This window comes from Eleutherodactylus coqui, chromosome 2 (genome assembly GCF_035609145.1).
Source record: "Eleutherodactylus coqui strain aEleCoq1 chromosome 2, aEleCoq1.hap1, whole genome shotgun sequence".
Classification (NCBI taxonomy): Eukaryota; Metazoa; Chordata; class Amphibia; order Anura; family Eleutherodactylidae; genus Eleutherodactylus; species Eleutherodactylus coqui.
This window is the reverse complement of record NC_089838.1, coordinates 266699568-266720884: the sequence shown is the minus strand read 5'-3', so window position 1 is coordinate 266720884 and position 21317 is coordinate 266699568. Positions and strand designations below refer to the sequence as shown.

At 43.9% G+C, this 21317-nt stretch overlaps 1 protein-coding gene across 1 annotated transcript in view; it reads left to right on the top strand.

Annotated features, from left to right (window-relative positions):
- CTDSPL2 (CTD small phosphatase like 2) overlaps nt 1–21317 on the top strand; it is a 38714-nt gene that overhangs the window by 7637 nt on the left and 9760 nt on the right. Inside the window, exons 2-9 of the mRNA XM_066592977.1 lie at nt 13433–13646; nt 13883–14021; nt 16482–16631; nt 16740–16955; nt 17191–17269; nt 19524–19635; nt 19724–19810; nt 20761–20823. Of these exons, the coding sequence (XP_066449074.1) occupies nt 13455–13646; nt 13883–14021; nt 16482–16631; nt 16740–16955; nt 17191–17269; nt 19524–19635; nt 19724–19810; nt 20761–20823 (1038 nt within the window). The 5' untranslated portion in view covers nt 13433–13454. The remainder of the gene's footprint in view (nt 1–13432; nt 13647–13882; nt 14022–16481; nt 16632–16739; nt 16956–17190; nt 17270–19523; nt 19636–19723; nt 19811–20760; nt 20824–21317) is intronic.

The following is a 21317-nucleotide window of genomic DNA, read 5'->3' as shown; positions in this document are numbered from 1 at the left end:
TCCCATAGGGCAGCATCCACGGGAAAAATATAACCCACGGCGATTTCTGCTGCGGATGCACTTTTAATTGTCTTTCTTTTTTTGCATCAATTGAGTTAATGGACAATTGAGCCGATCCGCATTAAAATGGAGTATGTTGCGTTTTAATTCCCGTGCGGGCCATCCGCTAATCGCTTAAAAATACCGCAGCTATTTAATTAACCGTGGGTGGTCAATGATATCCTTTGGGCAATTTTATATGCGGATCACGCGTGCGGGAGACCCGCGCTGATTAAAGGGGTTGTCCCGCAAAATCAAGTAAAGGTAAACACTTCTGTATGGCCATATTAATGCACTTTGTAATATACATCGTGCATTAAATATTGGCCATACAGAAGTTATATACTTACCCCCCCCTGTGTTGGCGTCCCCGTCTCCATGGCACCGACTGAATCCTTCTCCTGGCTGGATTAGACGCGCTTGCGCAGTCTGTCTCTTCTGTCCCGTTGAAGGGGCCACTCCAGCGTTCTCGCGCCGCACAGCTGGTCTGCACATGTATATTACAAAGTGCATGTATATGGCCATACAGAAGTGTTTACCTTTACTTCATTTTGCGGGACAACCCCTTTAATAAATCTATCTACGTCCTCGAGGTGCAGAATTTGTGTAGAGTGGGATCTGGGGCCCGAGCCGGCTCTATACATGGCTGTTGTAAGCTGTTTTTACAGCTGGCAACTACAGCGATCAGCACTCGCTCTGATCGCTGCTGTTTACCGTTTCAATGCCATCATCGATTCTGACAGCGGCTTTTAAATGTTCCGTTTGGCGGTCCAGAACAGCCCTCTTGCGATGAGATTGCGACATGCCATGGAAACCCAGGGCCCTCTGAAGACCCCCAGGGCTGCCATGGATGCCTATGAAAGTGTGCCTGATCGACTATCTTTCAGAATTCAGTATAATGCAATATTATGGTGTAGGACCGATCAAACAATCGCAACTTCAAGTGTCCTCAGGGGAATAAAAAAGGGGGGGAAAAAGTGAATTCTTTATTATTGTAAATAATGGGTTATGAAAAGTCTTAAACTTTTCCCCATATTTAAAATTAAAAGAATCCGAACAAACAAAAACATAATCGGCATCGCCGTGTCCATAAAAGTTTGATCTATCAAAATAATGCCTTTAATGGTGAATGCTGTGAGAAAAAATACTGCGCCAAAATTGGCCTTTTTTGTCATCCTGCCTCTATGAAAAAAACATTAATAAAGAGCAATCAAAAAGTCATATGCACCCCAAAATGGTACAAATAGAAACTAGGAGACGTCCCACAAAAAGAGACCTCACACAGCACCATGGCCAGAGAGATAAAATGGTATGGTTGTAAGAAGGTGGAGGAAAACAACTAAATGGGCCTTGTATCATCGGGATCGTACAGAATAAGGTTAGGCCATGTTTGCCGCTGTAAAAACAATACTTCCCAAAGATGCCAGTTATTCTGTTTGTGTTTTTAATTTTACTCCACTTAAAAAAAACTTTTAAAAATTTCTATTACATTATATGGTTTAGGCCTCATGTCCGCGGGAAAATTCGGGCCCATACGGATTCTCCATGCAGAATCCCGCCGCGGATCCCTCCTTTCCTGCGGACATGAGGCCAGAAAATCCTTATTACTCACCCGTCCGGATGCTGCGGATCTCCCCTACGTCGCGGCTGGATCTTCTTTCTTCGGCCCGGCGGGTCCATCGCTTGGGACCCCAACCGATCAGCTGAGCAGGCGCATGCTGTCAGCACTGCAAATACACAGAGGTCAGAGATGAAGCAGCGGAGGTCTCCGCCGTCCTCTGTATAGTGGCCAACCCCTTAACGTTACGTTGTCTGGGGCAAGCAGCAAATCACCTGCCTTCTGGGCAAGTTGTGGGCGGTCAGACCTTTTCCCCTGCAACGGAAATGTGGTATTACAGGACGGCCATTCAGGTGAATTCCGTATGTAATACAAGGATGGCTCAAAGCCCATTAAAACGGGGCTGTGTTGTGGCGAGGGGAGGTCCTGAGCGGGCACAATAACTTTCTAAAGTGATCTTCTGAACAAGTTTTTTTTTTTGTCCACCAGGAACAAAAAGGGAAGGCTTTTTCTACATCTTTCCTTCCGTTTTGTACGTAATGTTAGACCGACGCAAAGAAAATGACTCTTCTATATGTCACAGAACGATCACAGTAAAGCTGCGCTGGGAACACACAGGATGGATGATGTATACTCACTCTTCTATATGTGATGTAGCGTCTTGGTTGTTGAGCAGCGGGCAGTGCATGCCAACTAGTGCAGGTGACGCGATGTCGGTTGGAATTTTTTTTTTCTTTTAACGAGTGGCACGATGACGGCATGAGTGCTCGGACTAATGAGAACCAGTCACATCGCGGTCTCGTGGAGCTTCTTTAGCAGGCTTATTACTACCAGAACGTTATGTGGTTCACCGTCCCGCACTTCTCATTCCTGAATTTAAGGTACCGCTACATTTTGCACTTTGACATGGTTCAGAGGTTACATAGCAGTAAATGGGACTTTTGTAAGAAGACCCTTGTCCATCAAGTGCTAATTCTCTCATAAATACCTAATTGACTCAGGCAAAAAAAAAAAAAACGCCCTTGGAGAATTGTGGCCAATTTTGCCTCGTGTAGTAAACCTCTAGTTGTCCCTTATTAATTATAAAGGTCTATACAGGGAGTATAAACAGAAAGGTTTAGCATGTCCGAGGCTCGACTCCTATATGGCTGCTGATTAATCTGCCTGGGGTAGGTGTATCCAGTTGATTTGGTTAACTTCCACAGATGTGAAGGTCAATAGTAACCAAAGCATCTAAGGACTTGGGCCCCACGTCAGCCTATTGGTCTGTTGCGATCATGTGATGCTGATCGGTATCATTGGTAACCCATAAAATAAAAACTTCGCTCTCTAACAAGTATTTCATTTTTTTGAAATTAATAAAAATCTAACTAAAAATTAAATGCATATTAACCCCTTAAGGACCAGCCTGTTTTATACCTAAAAGGCTAGACACTTTCCAGGGATTTTAGCCATGTGGTGGTTGTACTGTCCCTTTTTTTTTTTCTTCTTCTTTTTTTTTTCCTTCTGCTACCAAAATGATTTTTTCTGTGACGTATAGAGCTATTTTGTTTATATCTTTTAACTGACTTTTTAAGTTTTTATTGAGGGTAAAAGGTACATAAAAAGTCATTTTTTTCCCCTGTGTTTTTGTTTTACCCCTTCCCGCCACAGGGTGTAACTGTACGTCCTGGCTCCCTGGTACTTCACACAATAGGACGTACAGTTAGGCCCTGTGGATAGCGCGATATAAGAGATCCCTCTCTTTCCAGCCTCCCCCCTGCAACAGCGGTGGTGCATCGGGATAGTGACCCCCGCTGTTAACGCCTTTCTTGAGGCGATCTGTGTAGATCACACCATGGAAAGGGTTCACAGAGGGAGTCGGGCTACCTCTGATGTCATTGGACCCCCGCATTGTAATCGCAGAGTGCCCGAAGGGTTGCCATGGCAATAGGACGCCAGATACAGGCGTCCTGCTTTGCCAGTGCCTATGATCGCTAATCCAAGCGATAAGGCATTGCGGGTCAGAAGTCTGGATATGAAGTGTAAAAAAAAAAAAAAAATGTGGGAGGGGGGGGGGTGAGTTAAAGCCCCCTCTTTTGTGTGCTCCCCCCCCCCCCCCCCCCCCCTCAATTGGCATTGTTAAAAAATTGAGGCAAAATGCTTATTTTTTTTTTTTTTTTCATTTTGCCTCCCCCCAAAAAATGCAATAAAAGTGATCAAAAAAAGCTGTATGTAGCCCAAAATGCTGCCAATAAAAACTACAGCTCGTCTAGCAAAAAATAAGCCCTCTCGGAGCTCCGTCCATTGAGAAATAAAAGTTATAGGACTTTGAATGCAGCAACTTCCCAGAAAAGAATTTTGGTATCGTTGTAACTGTACCGGCCCGCACAAAAAATGTGTCATTCATGCTGCGTGATGGAGATAAAAATCCGCCAAAAATCGTTGCGTCCTTATGCCCAAAATAGGCGTGTCCATAAGGGGTTAACTAGCAAATTTATGCTAAAATAAAGTACAGGGAGGAGTTCCTCATTGTTTTTCGCACATTTTGATATATAATATGTGCACTTTGGGATCTTAGGGGCGCCTACAGCAATAGTTTTGGTTGCTGTCGGCTCATTTACTTTATGTAAATACTCGGTGCGCCGCGCAGGGATTGGTTGTTGAAAATTGGGCTTTCAAAAAGATTTTATGACTAGCAGTCCTGGAATATACAAAGTGACCCCGAAAATGAGCCGCGCAGCGCACTGTTATGAAAGCTGTCCAAAAGAAAATCTGTGTTGCCCCAAGCAACCAATCACAGCACAGCTTTCATTTTACCTCAGCAGTGTAAGGAATTAAAGCTGCATTGTGATTGGCTGCTATTGGCAACAACAATTACAGGGGAAGTCAGTGAGTTTTCGTTTTTTTTGTTTTTTTAAATTACACCAGTATTCATTACCCGTTGCTGCAGAACGCTCATGCAAAATTTTACTCCAATCGGACAGAACTGTGAATTTGCATCCGACACAAACAGATTGTGTGTAAATATATAAGATTTTTATTTTATTCTGCAATTATTTATTAATTTTTTTTAACTTATTTTTGTAACTACATTTTAATTATTTTTTCTAATTACCTATGACCCCGGTCATATAAGACCTCGGGGGGTCATTAACATTATCGTTTTTTTTTTTTATTTCACACTTCCCCCTGTAGCTGGGGCATCCATAAGAGCCCCAGTTACAGGGAAAACCTCCCTCTATAGTGACAATAGTCGCTGGCAGAGCTGATCTGGATCTACAAGGACCCTGCAGCTCCGCTGTAACAGGGGGGCCCGGCGAACACGTGACCGCCGGCTCGCGTAGTGGAAGAAACACTTTCACTACTTAGTACATAGCGCTCATTGATCGCTATGTAGACGGGAAAGGAGATGGCAGAAGTGGTTAAAAAACTCTTCTGCCTTCTCTGGGTTCTCAGTTGTGATTTGCAGCCGAGGACCCGACCTGCTCCTGTTTGATTGCAGCAGCAGAGGCTTTAATCCTGCGCCGTACATTTGCTATCGAGGAGGATTAAAGCCCAGGACCAAGGTCCTTAAGAGGGTAAAGTGGCATGAATAAATTAACCCCATAAAGATACGGGGTTACGGCTGATCTTTCTGGATTCCGGAGCGCGGGGATCTTTTTCTTTCACAAGGTTGCCTGCAGGAAGCACGCGCTCATGCCGCTCTGCCAACATAGTAATAAAAGACTTAGAGTTCCTCAAATGCATCACTTTAGATGGAAAAAAAATGTTTTGTCTTGCAGGCTCCAAATAGACTAGTCCTGAAGGGGTTAACTGTAGTTACTTTAATTATAAGAAAAATAGTAAGGCAGCGTTACTAATCCTAAGGCCACCTGGGGAGTAAGCACAGCGGGTCTTACAATGTGGAATTGCGTGCAGAAAATCCAGTGTTGTCAGTAGCAGCAAAGTAGATGTTAAAGCTAACTGGAGGAACAAAGATGGCCGCGCCAGCTTCACTGACTACCCGGTGCTCACTGTGCATCATTAGTATAAGACCCTACACCTGCTTTGTATAACTAGTACTGAGCACATGAGCCGTGCTGACCAATCAGAGCAGCATGTAGTGTCTTAGGCTACTGATGCATACTAATGCACAATGTGCATCAGGTAACATAGTATGTTAGGCTGAAGGGGGACTATATCAATCTAGTTCAGCTTCTTTCCACCCCACCCCCCACCCTGTTGATCCAGAGGAAGGCAAAAAAAAAAAACAATCATGCAGAAGCTAATAAGCCCTTTTGGGGAAAAAAATTCCTTCCCGACTCCATAATGGCAGTTGGAATAATCCCTGGATCAACGTTTCAAGGTTCTTACCTGACTGCAAGAGCTGGATCAACCACCCCTCTGGTTATTTAATGTCTATATCCTGTAATATCCTTCTGCTTTAGAAAGGCATCTAGTTCCCTCTTAAACTCCTCTATCTTTTTTTGTTGTTGTTTTTTTTTCCAACCACATCCTCAGACAGAGAGTTCCACAGTCTTACTGCTGTTACAGTAAAGAACCCTCTTCTATGTTGGTGATAAAACCTTTGTTCCTCTAGACATAAAGGATGCCCTCTTGTTACTGTCAGAGTAACACTGACGCTCTATACATAAGTGTTCTGGGTTCATGCTACCTGTGGTTCAGGAAACATAAAACTGCTGACAGGTTCCCGTTAACCCCTTCACATCCTGGGCGTGCAGAATTTGTATGAGGCTGTCAGCGGACACCCGCCTGCAATAGCTGCGATCAATGTTCATGCTGAGGGCAGCTGGTAACCCTTTGAATGCTCCTGACCATTCTGACAGCGGCATTTAAATGCCTTGATCTGTGTTTGGCGGTCCTCTGATTGAAAAGGGCAGTTCAGGCCCCTGAAGGTCACACAGGGCTGCTGTGACTGATCGCCTATCAAGACGTGTCTGTGAGAACGCAGTATAATGCAATACTTTGGTATTGCGTTATATTGTATGAGCGATAAAAGACTCCTATGGGGACTAATAAGGATGTAAAAAGGAATACAAAAAATAAATTGTTAGAAAAGATAAAAGGCGATAAACCTTTTTCCCATATTTATATTTAAAGAAAAAAAAAACACCACAACTCCGGGGCCGACCTGGTGGGGGACTTCCTAACCATATTGTCTGTGTAGACGGTAGAGCGGGATGTGTGCTCCTGATATGTCTGGTTTACTACATACTTGTTTTCCTCCCCGGAGAGGAACAGGCGGCTGCCAGAAATTCCAGCGCTGTGTTAATGACAGGTGAGCAGCTCTGATTATTGCCCTCCCAGCAGTCCCACACCAGGAACTTTCTTCTTGTGTTTAGTTATTCCTGCCAGCATTTGCCATACATGAACAGCAGACGTTGGGTGCCCATGGGGTGAAGTCAGGAGCAGAGTCCGCTCCCTACGCATCAAGTATCAGCTGTAACTCCAGTCTTGGCCATTTAACCAATTGGTTGTGGCTATCTGTGTTGATAGCAGCAGTTTAATGACTGGACTGAGAGGAGGAGGGGTGCACCCTGTATTCCAACTGTCTGCGTTTTACCGCTATGAAGCCAGACATTCGCTGTGTAGGGTAGCAATTTTGGACAACGCATGGCAGTCTGACGTGTTTCGTAGTTTTTTTTGTTTGGGGTTTTTTTTTTTGAGTGGGGGGTTCTCGTTTTCTAGATTTCAATTTCTCTTATTGGCGTTGCCTATAAACGTCGCACAAATGCAATGTAATTGTGTATGTACAGCATTTATTACGCGCCCGTAGAGAACAATAGGGCACTATAATATGTAATACATGGTAAAATAGAACATGCTGCGTTTACACTTTTACTCTGCGCAAATAAAAACCACTAATGTGAGGGGGTCAGTTAAAATCCATACTTTCATTGACCCCCTTCACCGCATATTACCCTGTGAAATGACGTTCATGTGAGCCTGCCTTATAGGTGTAGTTGCCACATCTGGGACCTGCACTTATCTATCTTCTGTCCCCACCACCTCCAACCACCAAGAATGTGGTTGGGAGGATGGGAATAGCCAAGCTCCCCATGTTACATCATTTCCGTAACTGATGGGACTTGATTGGGATAAGCCTGTAGTACTCAGGACAACCACCATAAAAAAAAATAGATATAGCTTTCTGAGCGCACACAGGATCGTGCTCGGGTGTAAAAAGTGAAGATGCTGTTAATCTCGCTCGAGTATCTGAGTATCAGCCTCCTGATTGGATGGAATCGGCAGACGGGGCGGAGCTACGCAATGACGCGTAAAAGGGGGCGGAGCCAGACCGAGCCGAAGGCAGAAGACCCTTCTGCGCAAGCGCGTCTAATCGGGCGATTAGACGCTGAAGTTAGACGGAGCCATGGAGACGGGGACGCCAGCGCAGGGAAGGTAAGTGAATAACGTCTGTATGGCTCATATTTAATGCACGATGTATATTACAAAGTGCATTAATATGGCCATACAGAAGTGCTTAACCCCACTTGCTTTCCCGAGACAACCCCTTTAAATCCTGGATAATCCCTTTAAGTTGTCACACAATTGCTATCATTGCATCCGTAATCTGATTTATTACAATCTCTCATTATTTATCCCACATGAAAAATGTCCTTAAAAAAAATTTACACAATGCTGCCATGTTAGGGTTGTACATTGGTCATCCTGGCTTCTACAAAAATGTGACTAAAAAGATATCAAAAAGTCCTAAAGGGGTTTTACCAGAATTCCCCCCCCCCCCCCCCAATAATACAACATTATAAAAAAACATAGATTCGGCATCGCTGTAATTGTAGTGGCACAGAATAAAGTTAGCGTGTCATGTTTACTGTAGACGCTGTAAAGACAACCACCCCCAAGAGAAGAATGGCCGTTGTGTGTTTTACCAGCAAGTGTTCCAATACATTATACAGTACATTATATGACACCTTTTGAAGAATATATCTCATCCTGTGAAGAAGCCCCGTGGCTATGGCAATGGAAAAATGAAGACTTATGGTTCTTTTGAAAGTTGGGATTAAAGAAAAACATGAAAAATGGCTGAAGCAGAAAGGGTTATAGAGGATTTTGCATCCCCTGAAGCACATAAATATGGACATCTTTATACATGCTTTTTATTAAAGGCGTCTGTCGAATTGCCTATAAGACCGGGGTTGCATGCAAGCTTTCCATAGAGTACCAGTTGTGAGAGAAATGCAGCATACAAGTAAGGCCTCCTGCACACTGGCGAGAGCGATATCGGGCCGTGATTCATGGCCCGATATCTCTTTTGCAAACCATGGGAAACCCCTGGATGCGAGGCGTTTAAATGTGAAAACAGCCTCGCCTCCCTGCGGGGGTTCCCTACATTCCATTGCTTTCAGTAGGGTGACAGCAGCGCCGTCCCCATTGACAGCAATGGGAGAAGATCGTGATCATCTGCCACTGCGGTGTTCAGTGATGAGGGGACTCCACGCAGGGATGAAGGAATCCCCTGCCACAGCTGTCACAGCGTTATCTTCTGCCTATGTTTTCAATTAACAACAATGGGCAATATCAGTGGAGTGAAAACATAGCAAATGAGAATGAAACTCGTGGGTTTCATAATCATGCGTTTTCACTCATTCTCGTGTCGCACAAAAACGTGTTCTTTCCTTGCCAGTGGAAAAGGGCCCTAATGCACAGGAGACCCTACTGATCAGTGTCTGCTAGGACCCGGCAGCTCTGATCACTGGGTTGCATAGTGGAAGTAACAATTCTGCTTTCCCTCTTTAGTACATAGCACTCATTGCGCGCTATGTAGCCTAGGAAGCAGAAGGCAGAAGCAGTTAAAAACTGCCTCTCCCTTCTGAGTCCTCAGCTGTGTCTGATAGCCGAAGACCCGACCCGTCCTACTTGATTACAGGAGCAGAGGCTTTAGTCACACGCCATATTTTTGCAATCGGCCGGCATTAAAGCTAAAGTCCAAGCGCTGTAAATTTACCGTGCTTGGTCCTTAAGGGCTTAAAGTTGAATTGGCTACCCCAACACAGAAGCGTCACTCACCCGGCCGCCGGCTCCGGTCTGCACATGCATCAACTGCCAACACATGAAAGAGCCGGGGCCGCCAGGCGCAGGTGAGTACGCGCTCATCCCTGCAGGCGCTCGGGTCGGGTCTCGCGGCGAGGATCCTCGCCGCCGGATCCGACCCGCCCGTCTGAAGGCGGCCTTAGTTGGTTGTTTTTCACTTGTGTGATTTCCCAGGCTGCCTTAAGCCCCTTTTACACGGGTTGATTACCATGTAAATTGCTCATTAGATCAAGTGGTTTGCACAATAGTGAAATACCAAGATAAATCGTTGATTGGATTTTTCGGGCAGACCATAAAATTTTTGGTTCACCGCTGCATGCAGTGATCCTCTTGTGTGAAAACACAGGGTAATCCTAGCTGGGATGGCAGTCGGGAACGTCGGCGTGTAAAGGGGGCTTTATTCTGGTATCACTGCAGCTTTGTTCCCTAATATCTAATGCATTGCCAATCTCATGCACCATGCACACATAGATTTATTGAAACAATTGAAAACAAAAATGAAAAAAGCAACTTTTTTTCTTCTGTTTTGTTTCTACAGCTGCTATGCAGACTTATGCATCTCCACGGTAACAGACGGCAAATAAATTCTGTGTAGTCTGATCCTTCAGTCATACCCCCTTCAATCTGTCCTCTATTTATGTGTGACGTACCAAATGTATACTAGCACATACCTACATACCCCCCCTACCTTAAAAAAAAAACAAAAAAAACCTAACTTTTATTTATCAGTGGCTGTCGCTGTCTGGGGGCTTTTTTTTTTTTGCGGGACGAGTTGTATTTTTTTAATGTGCCATATAATGTACTAAGTGTAATGAAATGGAAAATAAATGACATTCCGCCATCTTTGAGAGCCTCTTATTTCTACGGTGTACACACTGCAACAAAAATGACCTGATAACTTTATTCTATGGGTCAGTACGATAACTGCAATACCAAACTTAAATAACTTTTTTGTAGTACTTTTGCTTTTTTTTTCAAAGCTATTTAATTTTTAATTTTCTCTCGCCATCTTCTGATTGTAATATTTTTTTTTCTGTTGATGTAGATGTGCGAGGGCTCTCTTTTTGTGGTGTTTCCGCTGGTGCATACGACTTTTTGATCGCTTTTTATTACGTTTTGTTTTCTTGGAGACCAAATGACCAAAAAAAACCATAATTCCGGCGTTTTTTATTTTTGTTTTCTGGCGACGTTCACAGTGCGGGGTAAATAATACATTTCTTTGACAGTTAAAATTTTTGCGGACGCAGTAATGTGAAATATGTATTTTTGTTTTATTTAGATTATTTGATTATACATATGGCAAGAGGTTTTTTTTTCTTTCTTTAATTAGTTTTGTTTAATAATTAGTAAAACTTTTTTTAAAATTATTCTTACTTTTTATTTTAGTTCCCAGAGGGGACAAGAACTTGCGAAGGTTTGATCGCTCCTGCAGTATAATGTAATGTGATCTGGCAGGCACTTTATCAAGCCATGTCATAGGCACGGCTTGATAGGTATTCTGCTGTGACAGCCCTAGGGGATTTCAGAAGGCCAAAAAAGAAAGATGTGGGCTCACCTCACCAGCAGTAACTTTCAATGTTGCAGGAAGATCTGGGATCCAACAGGAGCTCCATCCTCAAGTAGCCGACGGCAAACGGCCAGATTCCATATGAGCAGAAAATAGAGATGGAGGGGAGCTGCTACCGTTAAAAATTTCCTTCTTTATTGAATAAAATAAAGCATACAGCTCACAAGTGTACGCTGAACGCGTTTCGGCAAAAGCCTTTGTCAACAGCTTTTGCCGAAACGCGTTCAGCGTGCACTTGTGAGCTGTATGCTTTATTTTATTCAATAAAGAAGGAAATTTTTAACGGTAGCAGCTCCCCTCCATCCCGATTTCAGAAGGCCCCTGGCGGCCATGACACCTGCACGGGGGCGTACTGGACCACCAAACATCGGTCGAGGCATTTAAATGCTGCTGTCAAAATTGACTGTGGCATTTAAACAGTTAACAGCTCTGATGAGCAGTGCAGCTTATCAGAGCTGTTGCGGGCGGGTGTCTGCTGTAAGAAACAGCCGGCAGCTGCGATGTATGGAGCGAGATCACCCGGCGATCTCATTCAATTAAAACCCTGAACCCTGTATGTCCTGTAGCATCAAGGGGTTAATGACTTGTTTGTGAAGGCAAACTTGGCATTTTAACGGGGTTTTCTAAGTTATATTTTAAACCGAAGCCAGTGGTGAAAAATATCAGGACATCCACTCGCCGTCTGGGACCCTCGCTAATCTACCTGTCGGCTGTACATGCTATAGTCAGGTTGACTGCTACCGGTTGGAAGCCTCAGCAGTGCGCCGTGATTGGCTGCATTGGGCAATCTGCATATGGGACGTCACTGACTGCAGCATGTAAACAGACCCTCGGGGAGAACAGCAGATGCAGGTGAGTGTTTGTGTTTTTCACCATTGATTGCTCATTAAAAAGTAAATGTATGATTAGCACTGTTGCCCTGCAGCGCTGTGGTGATGGCTTCTGATCTGGCCAAAGGCAAAATCTTAATGGCGTTTCTGTTCTCTCCATGTTTGTGTGGGTAGCCTCCGGTTACTCCAGTTTCCTTCCATGCTCCAAAAACATAGCAATACGTAGCTTAATATAGATTGTGAGCCCCCATGGGGACAGGGCCTAATGTGAGTATGACCATCTGTACAGCGCTGCGGAATATGTGGGCACTATATAAACTGGAAAAACCTTGGAGTATTTTCACCCATAAAAAGAAAAAAAATCACTTGATTGTAACTCGTTATAAATTCTGCTCAGATGTTTCTTGCGTTCCTTTCTTGTAAAATTAGGTAACGGAGGATGTCGTCTAACTTTCCTGACCACCTTGGTTGGAAATCTTTTTAAAGTAAACCTCTGGTCTTGAGACAAAATTCTTGGACTGCAGGGCCCAATGTTACTAGCTGCAGTTTTTTTCCTCCTCTATCCCCCCCCCCCCCTTCCATCCACCATTCCCGGGTCCTGTTTCTGGCCGTCCAAGATGGCCACCACCATTTTCTACCTACCTACTGATCACGCAAGCTACTTTGGCCAATCAGTGTGCAGGTATAGTGTATTAATAGTCTAACACTATCAATGCACTGTGGGGGTTACGTAGCCTGAAGATTGCATTAGCCATGTTGGACAGCTGAAAATGGGACCTGTAGCTGGCGGATCAACATGCTGGCTGAAAACTACTACTGCCGGTAGAATAGTCCCTCTGGTCCCAGTATAGGAAGGTCATTTTAATTAAATAGAAGTACATGGCTGACTTCAATAAAACTGCATAACTAGACAGATTTGCTAGTCATGGTTGAGGAACTGCAAAGGAATTGATCATACTGATCGTCATGCAGTTTTCCCAAAAACCTCCACTAGAAATGTCGGAGAAAGTTTTGAGGACAATATAAATAAAAGTTGCAGATAAAAGGTTGAGTGCATTGATTGGGGCAGGAGTAAAGTTAAGAATTGATGTGATCAGACAGTGGTGGTGTCCATGGAAACCTGTCATATTCTAAGTGTTATTTTGCAGTTGAAATTAGAAAACAAAGAAAAATCTAGTTGCCATTTAAAACTGCAACAGGTTTTTTTTTGAAAAATTGCTCCACTGTAAGAAGAGCCACGTTAGCTGTAGTCAGTACTTCCTTTGGGTGGCAGCCTGGCTAAATGTACTGCACCTGCTTTTTTGACTCTGTCCAATTTTCTCATTTTGCAAGATTATGTACCAGAATATACAGAATACAGCCTTATACTTGTTTAAAAACTATTTTTTTTTTCTTTTTTAGCTTTTATGTGGCGCTCGTAAAGATGAGGCTAAGGACGCGGAAGGGGTCTCCGCGCAGCAGTCACGGGCCTGCCGGGCGCACTGCACGTACTAAGAGGAAGCACTCAGAAGAAGAGGAGGAGGAGGAGAGCTCTCCTATTGCAGAAAAGTTGTCAAAACCAGACACTGGTCTGCTGTCCACCATCAAAAATTTCATCAAAGGCAGCACAACAAAGGTAAGTCTATGAGGCGCATACACATGGGCCTCATGTTTGTTGATTGAGATAAGATGCTATCTGAGGGGGTAGTGTAATAATAATACTTGTGTATAGCACAGAAACGGTAGCTTGGATCTAGCTGATGTACTACAAGTCTTTAATAGCGAATCGCCTTTCAATATTGATACACTAATAAGAACTTACAAGATGCCTTTTTTTTTTTTTTCTTTTTCCTTTTTAATTCTTATCACTAGGAGGATCGAGAGAACCCTGCGAAGAGGAGTAGGGTGGAACGTGACCTCGATAACAACCTCATCACCTCAACTCCGCGTACTGGTGACAAACCAACCAAGCCCATTGCACGTGTCCGGCGGAAAAGTCAAGTTAATGGAGGTAAAAATACAAGGCAAATTTCTCAATTCTTTAACAGGCATGTTTACAGAATAATGTAATATACTCCCTCCTCCTCCCATGCACATGCATGCTTGACTAGGCTGAGCATGCATGTGCAGTGAATGCAGAGAGGGGAGAAAGTTGCTGCCGGACACTTGTGGCAGTGGCTTATCTCTTGAAAACTAGACAGCCAGGTAAAATCCAACTGCTCAATTCTTATTTCCTCTAGCATCTGTAGGCTCGCAGATTGATTAGATGATTGTCCGTGGTCCCACTACAGTTGTCTGGTTTGGCCAGTCTAGCTCTATTGTATATGGCTACTCTTAAGAGATTTCTTACATTTTCTTTTGGTTATTGAGGAGCACTTTCTGACAGATCTCAGGATAGGACTATATAAAAGGAGGCTGGTTACTTAGTAGTTTAACCCCTTTATGAGTTATGACCTATATATATATATCCTTTATGGGTCGCTAGAGAAGAAGGTATGAAGCGGGTACAGGAGCCGAGCTTGTTTCATATCTGACGGCTGTTGCTGACAGGCAATGCCTGCAGAAGAAGCTGGCACTGATCAAAGTGGTTTAAGTGCTTATAGGTGCATTGACACGAGTGTGTGCCATACATAGGTGCGCACAAAACTGCGCACCCACGTAAGTGAATACAGGTTCGTGCCCATTGCCTTCAATGGAGCCGCGCTGTTGCCAGTGGCCCCATTGAGAGTAATGGGCTGCCGGCAACCCCTGTAGTGATTTTCGGGGAAGGGCTTTAAATATAAGCCCTTCCCTGAAAATAATCCCTAGAATGTGTTTAAAAATAATTTAAAAAAATTATACTCTCCCCTCCTCAGCTCCCGGGCTCAGGCGCGTCTACCCTGTCTTTTCCCTGCACTGCTCTGAAGCTCTTTCAGCAGTCAGGGATTTAAAATCCCCTCCTGCTGAAAGAGCTGTATCTGATTGGCTGAGCACTCAATAAATAAAAGCTGAGTGCTGCCTGTGATTGGTCACAACACTCAGCCAGTCACAGGCAATGCTTGGCCATTCATTGAATGCTTGCTACATGTGATTGGCTGAGTGCTGTGACCAATCACAGGCAGCACTCAGCTGTCATTCAATGAATGGCTGAGAGCTGCCTGTGATTGGCTGAGTGCTCAGATACAGCCCTTTGAGCAGGTGGGGATTTTAAATACCTGCCTGCAGAAAGAGCTTCAGAGCAGTGCAGGGAGAAGGCAGGCTAGACGCGTCTGAGCCCCTCTCTGAGGAGAGGTGAGTATAATTCATTTTTTCAATTTTTTTAGGGATGGTTTTCAGGGAAGGGCTTATATTTAAATCCCTTCCCCGAAAATCCCTGCAGGGCTTGCCGATAGCCCATTGCTTTCAATGGGACTGCAGAACTGCCAGTCCCATTGAAAGCAATGGGAGAATATTGCGATCCTCTGCCACAGCTGTGGCAGGGGATTCTTTACTTCCCGCAGGGAGTCCCCTTGTCACTGAACACTGTGACAGTGCTGTCAGTGTTCAGTGACCAGGACTCCCGCTGGGGAATATTAAAGCTCAGCAGGGACCTATGGTGCACACATGTCGTATGTATTGCAGGTATGTGCGTTTGCACACCTGTAAAACATGGACATGGGAACTAATGGTTCTAATAGGCACGTGTTTCTGTGCGCACAATTGTATGCACGTAAACACGCTCGTGTGAATTTACCCTAAATGCCATGGTCAGTGCTGATCACAGCATCTAAGCAACTGGCTGGAGATATGTGGCAGGGCTTAATAGGCCACCGATAAAGATGTAATATGCTGCAACACTGTATTACAGCATATTGTACAAGCAATCAAATGAAGTTCAAATCCCCTGTAGCTAGGGATGTAAAAATAAGTTTAATATGAAAATATTAAATAATAAAAACTGCAGCTTGTGCCACAAAACAGATGCTCGCGCGGTTCTGTTGCAGAAAGAGTAAAAATATAACACCTTTTTTTTGTTAGCAATTTCCAATCCCCAAAATTTTTTCAAGTAGTGAAACATAATAAAAACTAATGTATTATCGCAAAAGAAAAAATGGAATTACATTTTTTTTTTTAAATTTCACGCCACTTAAAAATGTTAGCTTTTCAATACCTTAAATGGTACCATTATAAAAAATACAGCGCATCCTGCAAAAAGCAAGCCTTCATACGGCTTTGTTAGCGGAAACGTAAAAAAAATTATGCTTTCTGAAACTGGGGATGAAAAATCGAAGCAGCTGGTCCTCAAGGGGTTAAATACACCCTGTTGAACCTCTTGCACATAGCGGATTTGGTGCAGATTTTTCTTAGTGGAAAAAATCTGCGCACTTTGGCGCGGATTTTGACTTTGCTGCCCAGCAGACTTCTGTAATATTTCTACGCATCATGTTGATCGTTCTTGCATTCTTTCCACAGTCTTTTCTTACACTAACATTTTCGTTGTATCTTCTGGTAGAAGCTGCAAGTTACGAGGTGACCCCTCAACATCTGAAACAAAATGGAAAGCTGGAGGATGCAACTGTTGCAACCAGCCCACCCAGGACCACCCTGCTGGGGACCATTTTCTCTCCGGTCTTCAACTTTTTCTCACCAGCAAATAAAAATGGTGAGTTTTATGTAAATTTTTTTTACTGTATTTGACTTTGTATTTTATTTACTGTACATTGCATCTGACCTTTGTTTGAAATCTGCAATAAAGCCATCTATTTTTCAGGCACGTCTGGATCAGACTCTCCAGGACAAGCAGTGGAAGCTGAGGAGATAGTGAAACAATTGGAAATAGAGCAGGTGGATGAGATCAGTACCAGCACCACCACATCCACTAATGGAACATCCTACCCCAGTCAGGGGACCCCTGTCCGTTCAGCAGCCAATAGCTGGTTAGAGGCCAGTGAGGAAGCTCCTGAGCGGGAAATCCCAACATTAACAGGTTAGAGGCCTTATGTTATTGAAGTGTGTCCTATAAAAGTAGATTGCTTCATCTTACTGCAGTCTGTAATGTTCTAATAGTGAGATGCACTTCATCTTTTTATTGCCTAGCTTGCATATTAATTACAATGTGTTTCCTCATCCACTGGTTATATAACTTGTCTTGATCTGTAACTACGGTGTAGTCTTTAATGTATGGATAATGTAAAAAAAAAAAAAATTATTTTTTTTCTTAGCCCCAGTGTCCCCAGACAGTGGTTACTCCTCTGCACATGCTGAAGCGGCATATGAAGAAGACTGGGAGGTGTTTGATCCGTGAGTTGCAGGTTTTTTTTTTCTTTTCCCGGTCCCACCTATTTTATGTTTTATGCTCCATACTAGACCGTGTGAAGACTTGAACATGTTATCCTTTTTCGTTTACTCTAAAACACTACAAATGGTATTTGCCATCTCCTGAAACATCAGAGTAGTTTAGATGATATTGAAAATCATGCTGCTGGATAAGCACAGGGTTTGTTTCAAATGGTATCTTTAGGTTGAATGCACACGGGTGGAAATTCCGTGGCGAGATTCCGCGCAGAATTTCCGCCGTTGCACGCTGCCATAGGATTGCTTTAGTTTATCCAATCCTATGCAGACAGCTGCAATTTGACCACGTGTAAACTCGCGCAGTAACAAAATCGCTGAGGCTCGCACTGCCGCGTCATCGCTGATGTGCTGGGTCTGCGCCAGCCGGCGCAGGGCAGAGAGAAGACGCCGGATGGGTAAGCGAGAGGTCGATGCAGGGGCACGGGTCGCATCCCGTTGCCAAAATCTCGCAGTTGAAATCCGACCCGGCTGTTGAAATACACCCTTACAGGTATATGCACTGGTATAATGCCAGGCGGCCAAATAAAGCAAAGACACATAGTAGCAATCTGTAGAACACCCAATGTGATAACCAATATGAAAGGTACACAAACTGTGCTGAATAATCAATGTCACATCTGGAATAATTGGATACAAATCTTATATTAAATGTTGTTCATCCATATATCCAAAAATCCTTGCATTCCGCTTATCATGTATACCACATGTACCTCTGTGTGTGAATAAACTTCCAATACTAGCTCTAGGTGGCTTGGAAAGTCATTTTACAGCATGCCAGACTGTCCCCTGAGGTTATGGCTCCGACTAATAGTCTGTCCATTGTTAAAATCAAATTGTCCGACAGTCACTGGGTGATGTCGCTACCTGTTACGGAGAGTAAGATGTTGCAAACGGCCTCCTACACTGTGCGGTAGATTCGTCGTCCTTCGTTAGGGGTAACTGCTATCACTGCTCCTCCTCCTTATTTAGACTCAGTATTACCAATAGTTTATTCTCTTCTGGGAGTTGTTCCATGATAAGCCTGATGTTATACAAGTCATCAGTATGTGCTTAATGAGGTTTTCAGAGTATTAAACTTTTTTTAAATGGCCGGGCATGCTTTAAAGGGGTTGTCCCGCAATAGCAAGTGGGGTTAAGCACTTCTGTATGGCCATATTAATGCACTTTATAATATACATCGTGCATTAAATATTGGCCATACAGAAGTTATACACTTACCCCCTCCGGTGCTGGCGTCCCCGTCTCCATGGCGCCGACCAAAGCCGCCTTCTCCCTGGATTGGACGCGCTTGCGCTGAAGGGGCCTCTGCGGCGCGAGCACGTTGGAGCCGGACAGAAGAGGGCAGACTGTGCAAGCGCGTCTAATCTAAGTGTATAACAAAAGTGCTTAACCCCCACTTGCTATCGCGGGACAACCCCTTTAAGATAACAGAAGAATTAATACTTTCCTTTCCTCTCCCCTCGGGAAGCAGCTTAGGTGAATCTCCTCATGCCAGCGCTGGCTGGAAATTATGTGATCGTTGCAGGCAATTATAGGTGGCTGCGATGCGTTCCTAACTCCTGGCATCATAGCGGACGGAATGTTGAGCGCTGATACCAGTAGGATAGTAGGTGATACTGTGGCCTCTGATTGGCTGCAGTGGTCACCTAACTTCTGGCCAGCGTTGGCAGCGGGAGGCAACCAAAGAGGCAACGCTGAAAGAATTGTGTGCTCATGAAGGAGGGCCACATTTATAATATATAATTGTGTATATGTATGTATGTGTGTGTGTGTATATATATATATATATATGTGTGTGTGTATATATATATATATATATATATATATATATATATATATATATATATATATATATATATATATATATATATATATATATATATATATGTATATATATAATTAGAATATATAGTTTGCTCCCTAAAATATTGGTGGTAGGGTAGTGATGCTATGTACAGATCTTATATGGGTTACTATCTTCACTTAGTCGTTTGTTGCTAGGCAGCCAGTTTTGGCTTAGTAATAAGATTTTAAGTGTCATTTTGTACTGTTATAAGCGAAGTGCTGTGAACTGCAGTCTCTTAAAATGCCTGTAAGTAGGATTGCTCCTTGGCTTGTCAAAATCTGCAGAATGATGCCTTTTAGTCCATATGGGAAGTGATTGCATAGCATGAGCTAATGGCTGCTTTCTCTACTGTAGATACTATTTCATTAAACATGTCCCACCTCTGACTGAAGAGCAACTCAACAGGAAGCCAGCTCTCCCCTTAAAGACCCGGAGTACACCAGAGTTCTCTCTTGTCTTGGACTTGGTAAGGTGTTAGGTTTCATGGACTTCCCACAGCGCCGCTATATATTTTGGTGTTTGGCGGAACTGTTATTTTTTTTTTTCCATTACAGGATGAGACTCTTGTTCACTGCAGCCTCAATGAGCTGGAAGATGCTGCCCTGACATTTCCAGTGCTGTTCCAAGATGTCATATACCAGGTGGGGATCAGTCTGTGCTTTTTGAGATTTTAAAGCTTCTACAATAGTTTTAAAATGTTTTGGACTGTGACTACTATAATGTAGCCTTTTAAAATTCATTAGGATCATATATATAGTATTAACAGTCATGTTGCATATGGCTATGTTCACATGGGGCAGATGTGCTGTGGATTTTGCTAGTGGAAAATCTGCAGAATTCACGGGTAGAAAAGTATATTTTTAACACTCTCCACTGTATGGAGAAAATGTGCTCAGGAATTGCACGGTAAGGCCGCCTGCAGACGAGCGGAAATCCCGCCGCGGGATTTCCGCCGCTGAAAGTCTGCATAGGAGTGCATTACAATACGCACTCCTATGCAGACGGCCGCGGTTTGGCCGCGCGAAATCTCGCGCGGCAAACAAACCGCGGCATGTTCTAATTTTGTGCGGAGCACGCACTCACCTGGCCGCCGGCTCCGGTCTGCGCATGCGCCGGCTGCGCGGCAGCCGGCACATCAAAGAGCCGGGGCCGCCAGGCGCGGGTGAGTACGCGCTCGCCCCTGCAGGCTCTGGGGTCGGATCGCGCGGCGAGATTTCTCGCTGCCGGATCCGACCCGCTCGTCTGCAGGCGGCCTAAGGCTGCTTTCAGATGAGTGTTTTGTTTTTTCTTTTTTACTGTATTTTGACCATGTTTTGGATACCATAACAAGGAGCAAATGAAAATCAGCTGTGTCTTAAAAATGTAACATGCACTACTTGTTGTCTGTTTTGCATTCATTGGTGAGATTTTCTATTGGGCAAATATTGATCCGTATTTGCCCAGGAGAAAATAAAGCTTATGACAGCCAATTGCGCTAATCTGCAGTTTGACTGTGATGGCTGTGGGTACCTGTATTCATTAATAGCTTTATAGTAGTCTTTTTAATTTATTCTATTTTTGGCTTATGTACAATTCTTCACCTTTTTTGTAGGTTTATGTGCGGTTAAGGCCTTTCTTTCGTGAGTTTTTAGAACGTATGTCTCAGATTTATGAGGTGAGTAAATTTGAGCGTTTTAATTTATAGGAGTATATTTTTTGTTTGTTCTCCAAATTCACTTTTAGGCCTCATGTCCACGGGCGGGTCAGATTCTGCATGCGGGAGCCCGCAGCGAAATTCGACCCTGCCCATGGCCAAGGACAGTGCTTACCTGCCTGGGTCTTCATTGTAGGTGTGTGGAAGCGCTGGCCGGTGCACATGCACAGCAGAGATTATGTAATTTTTTTTTTTTTTTTTTTTTAATTTCTATTTTAATCGCCTGCGTTCCCGCAGAATCCGCAGCCCGTCCACAAACCGGACAGCTGCCATTGGCTTTATTGACAGACGTCCGTGCAGGAGCCGCAGTAAAATGGAGCATGCTGAGATTTCTTTTCTGGACCAAGAGGTCCGCAAAACAAATCCGCACGCTTTAATTCAGCTGTGTATGCCCATGGGCGGCTTGAACTGCAGATCATCTGCTCGGGTGTCCCGCAATTCAAATTTGGCCGTGG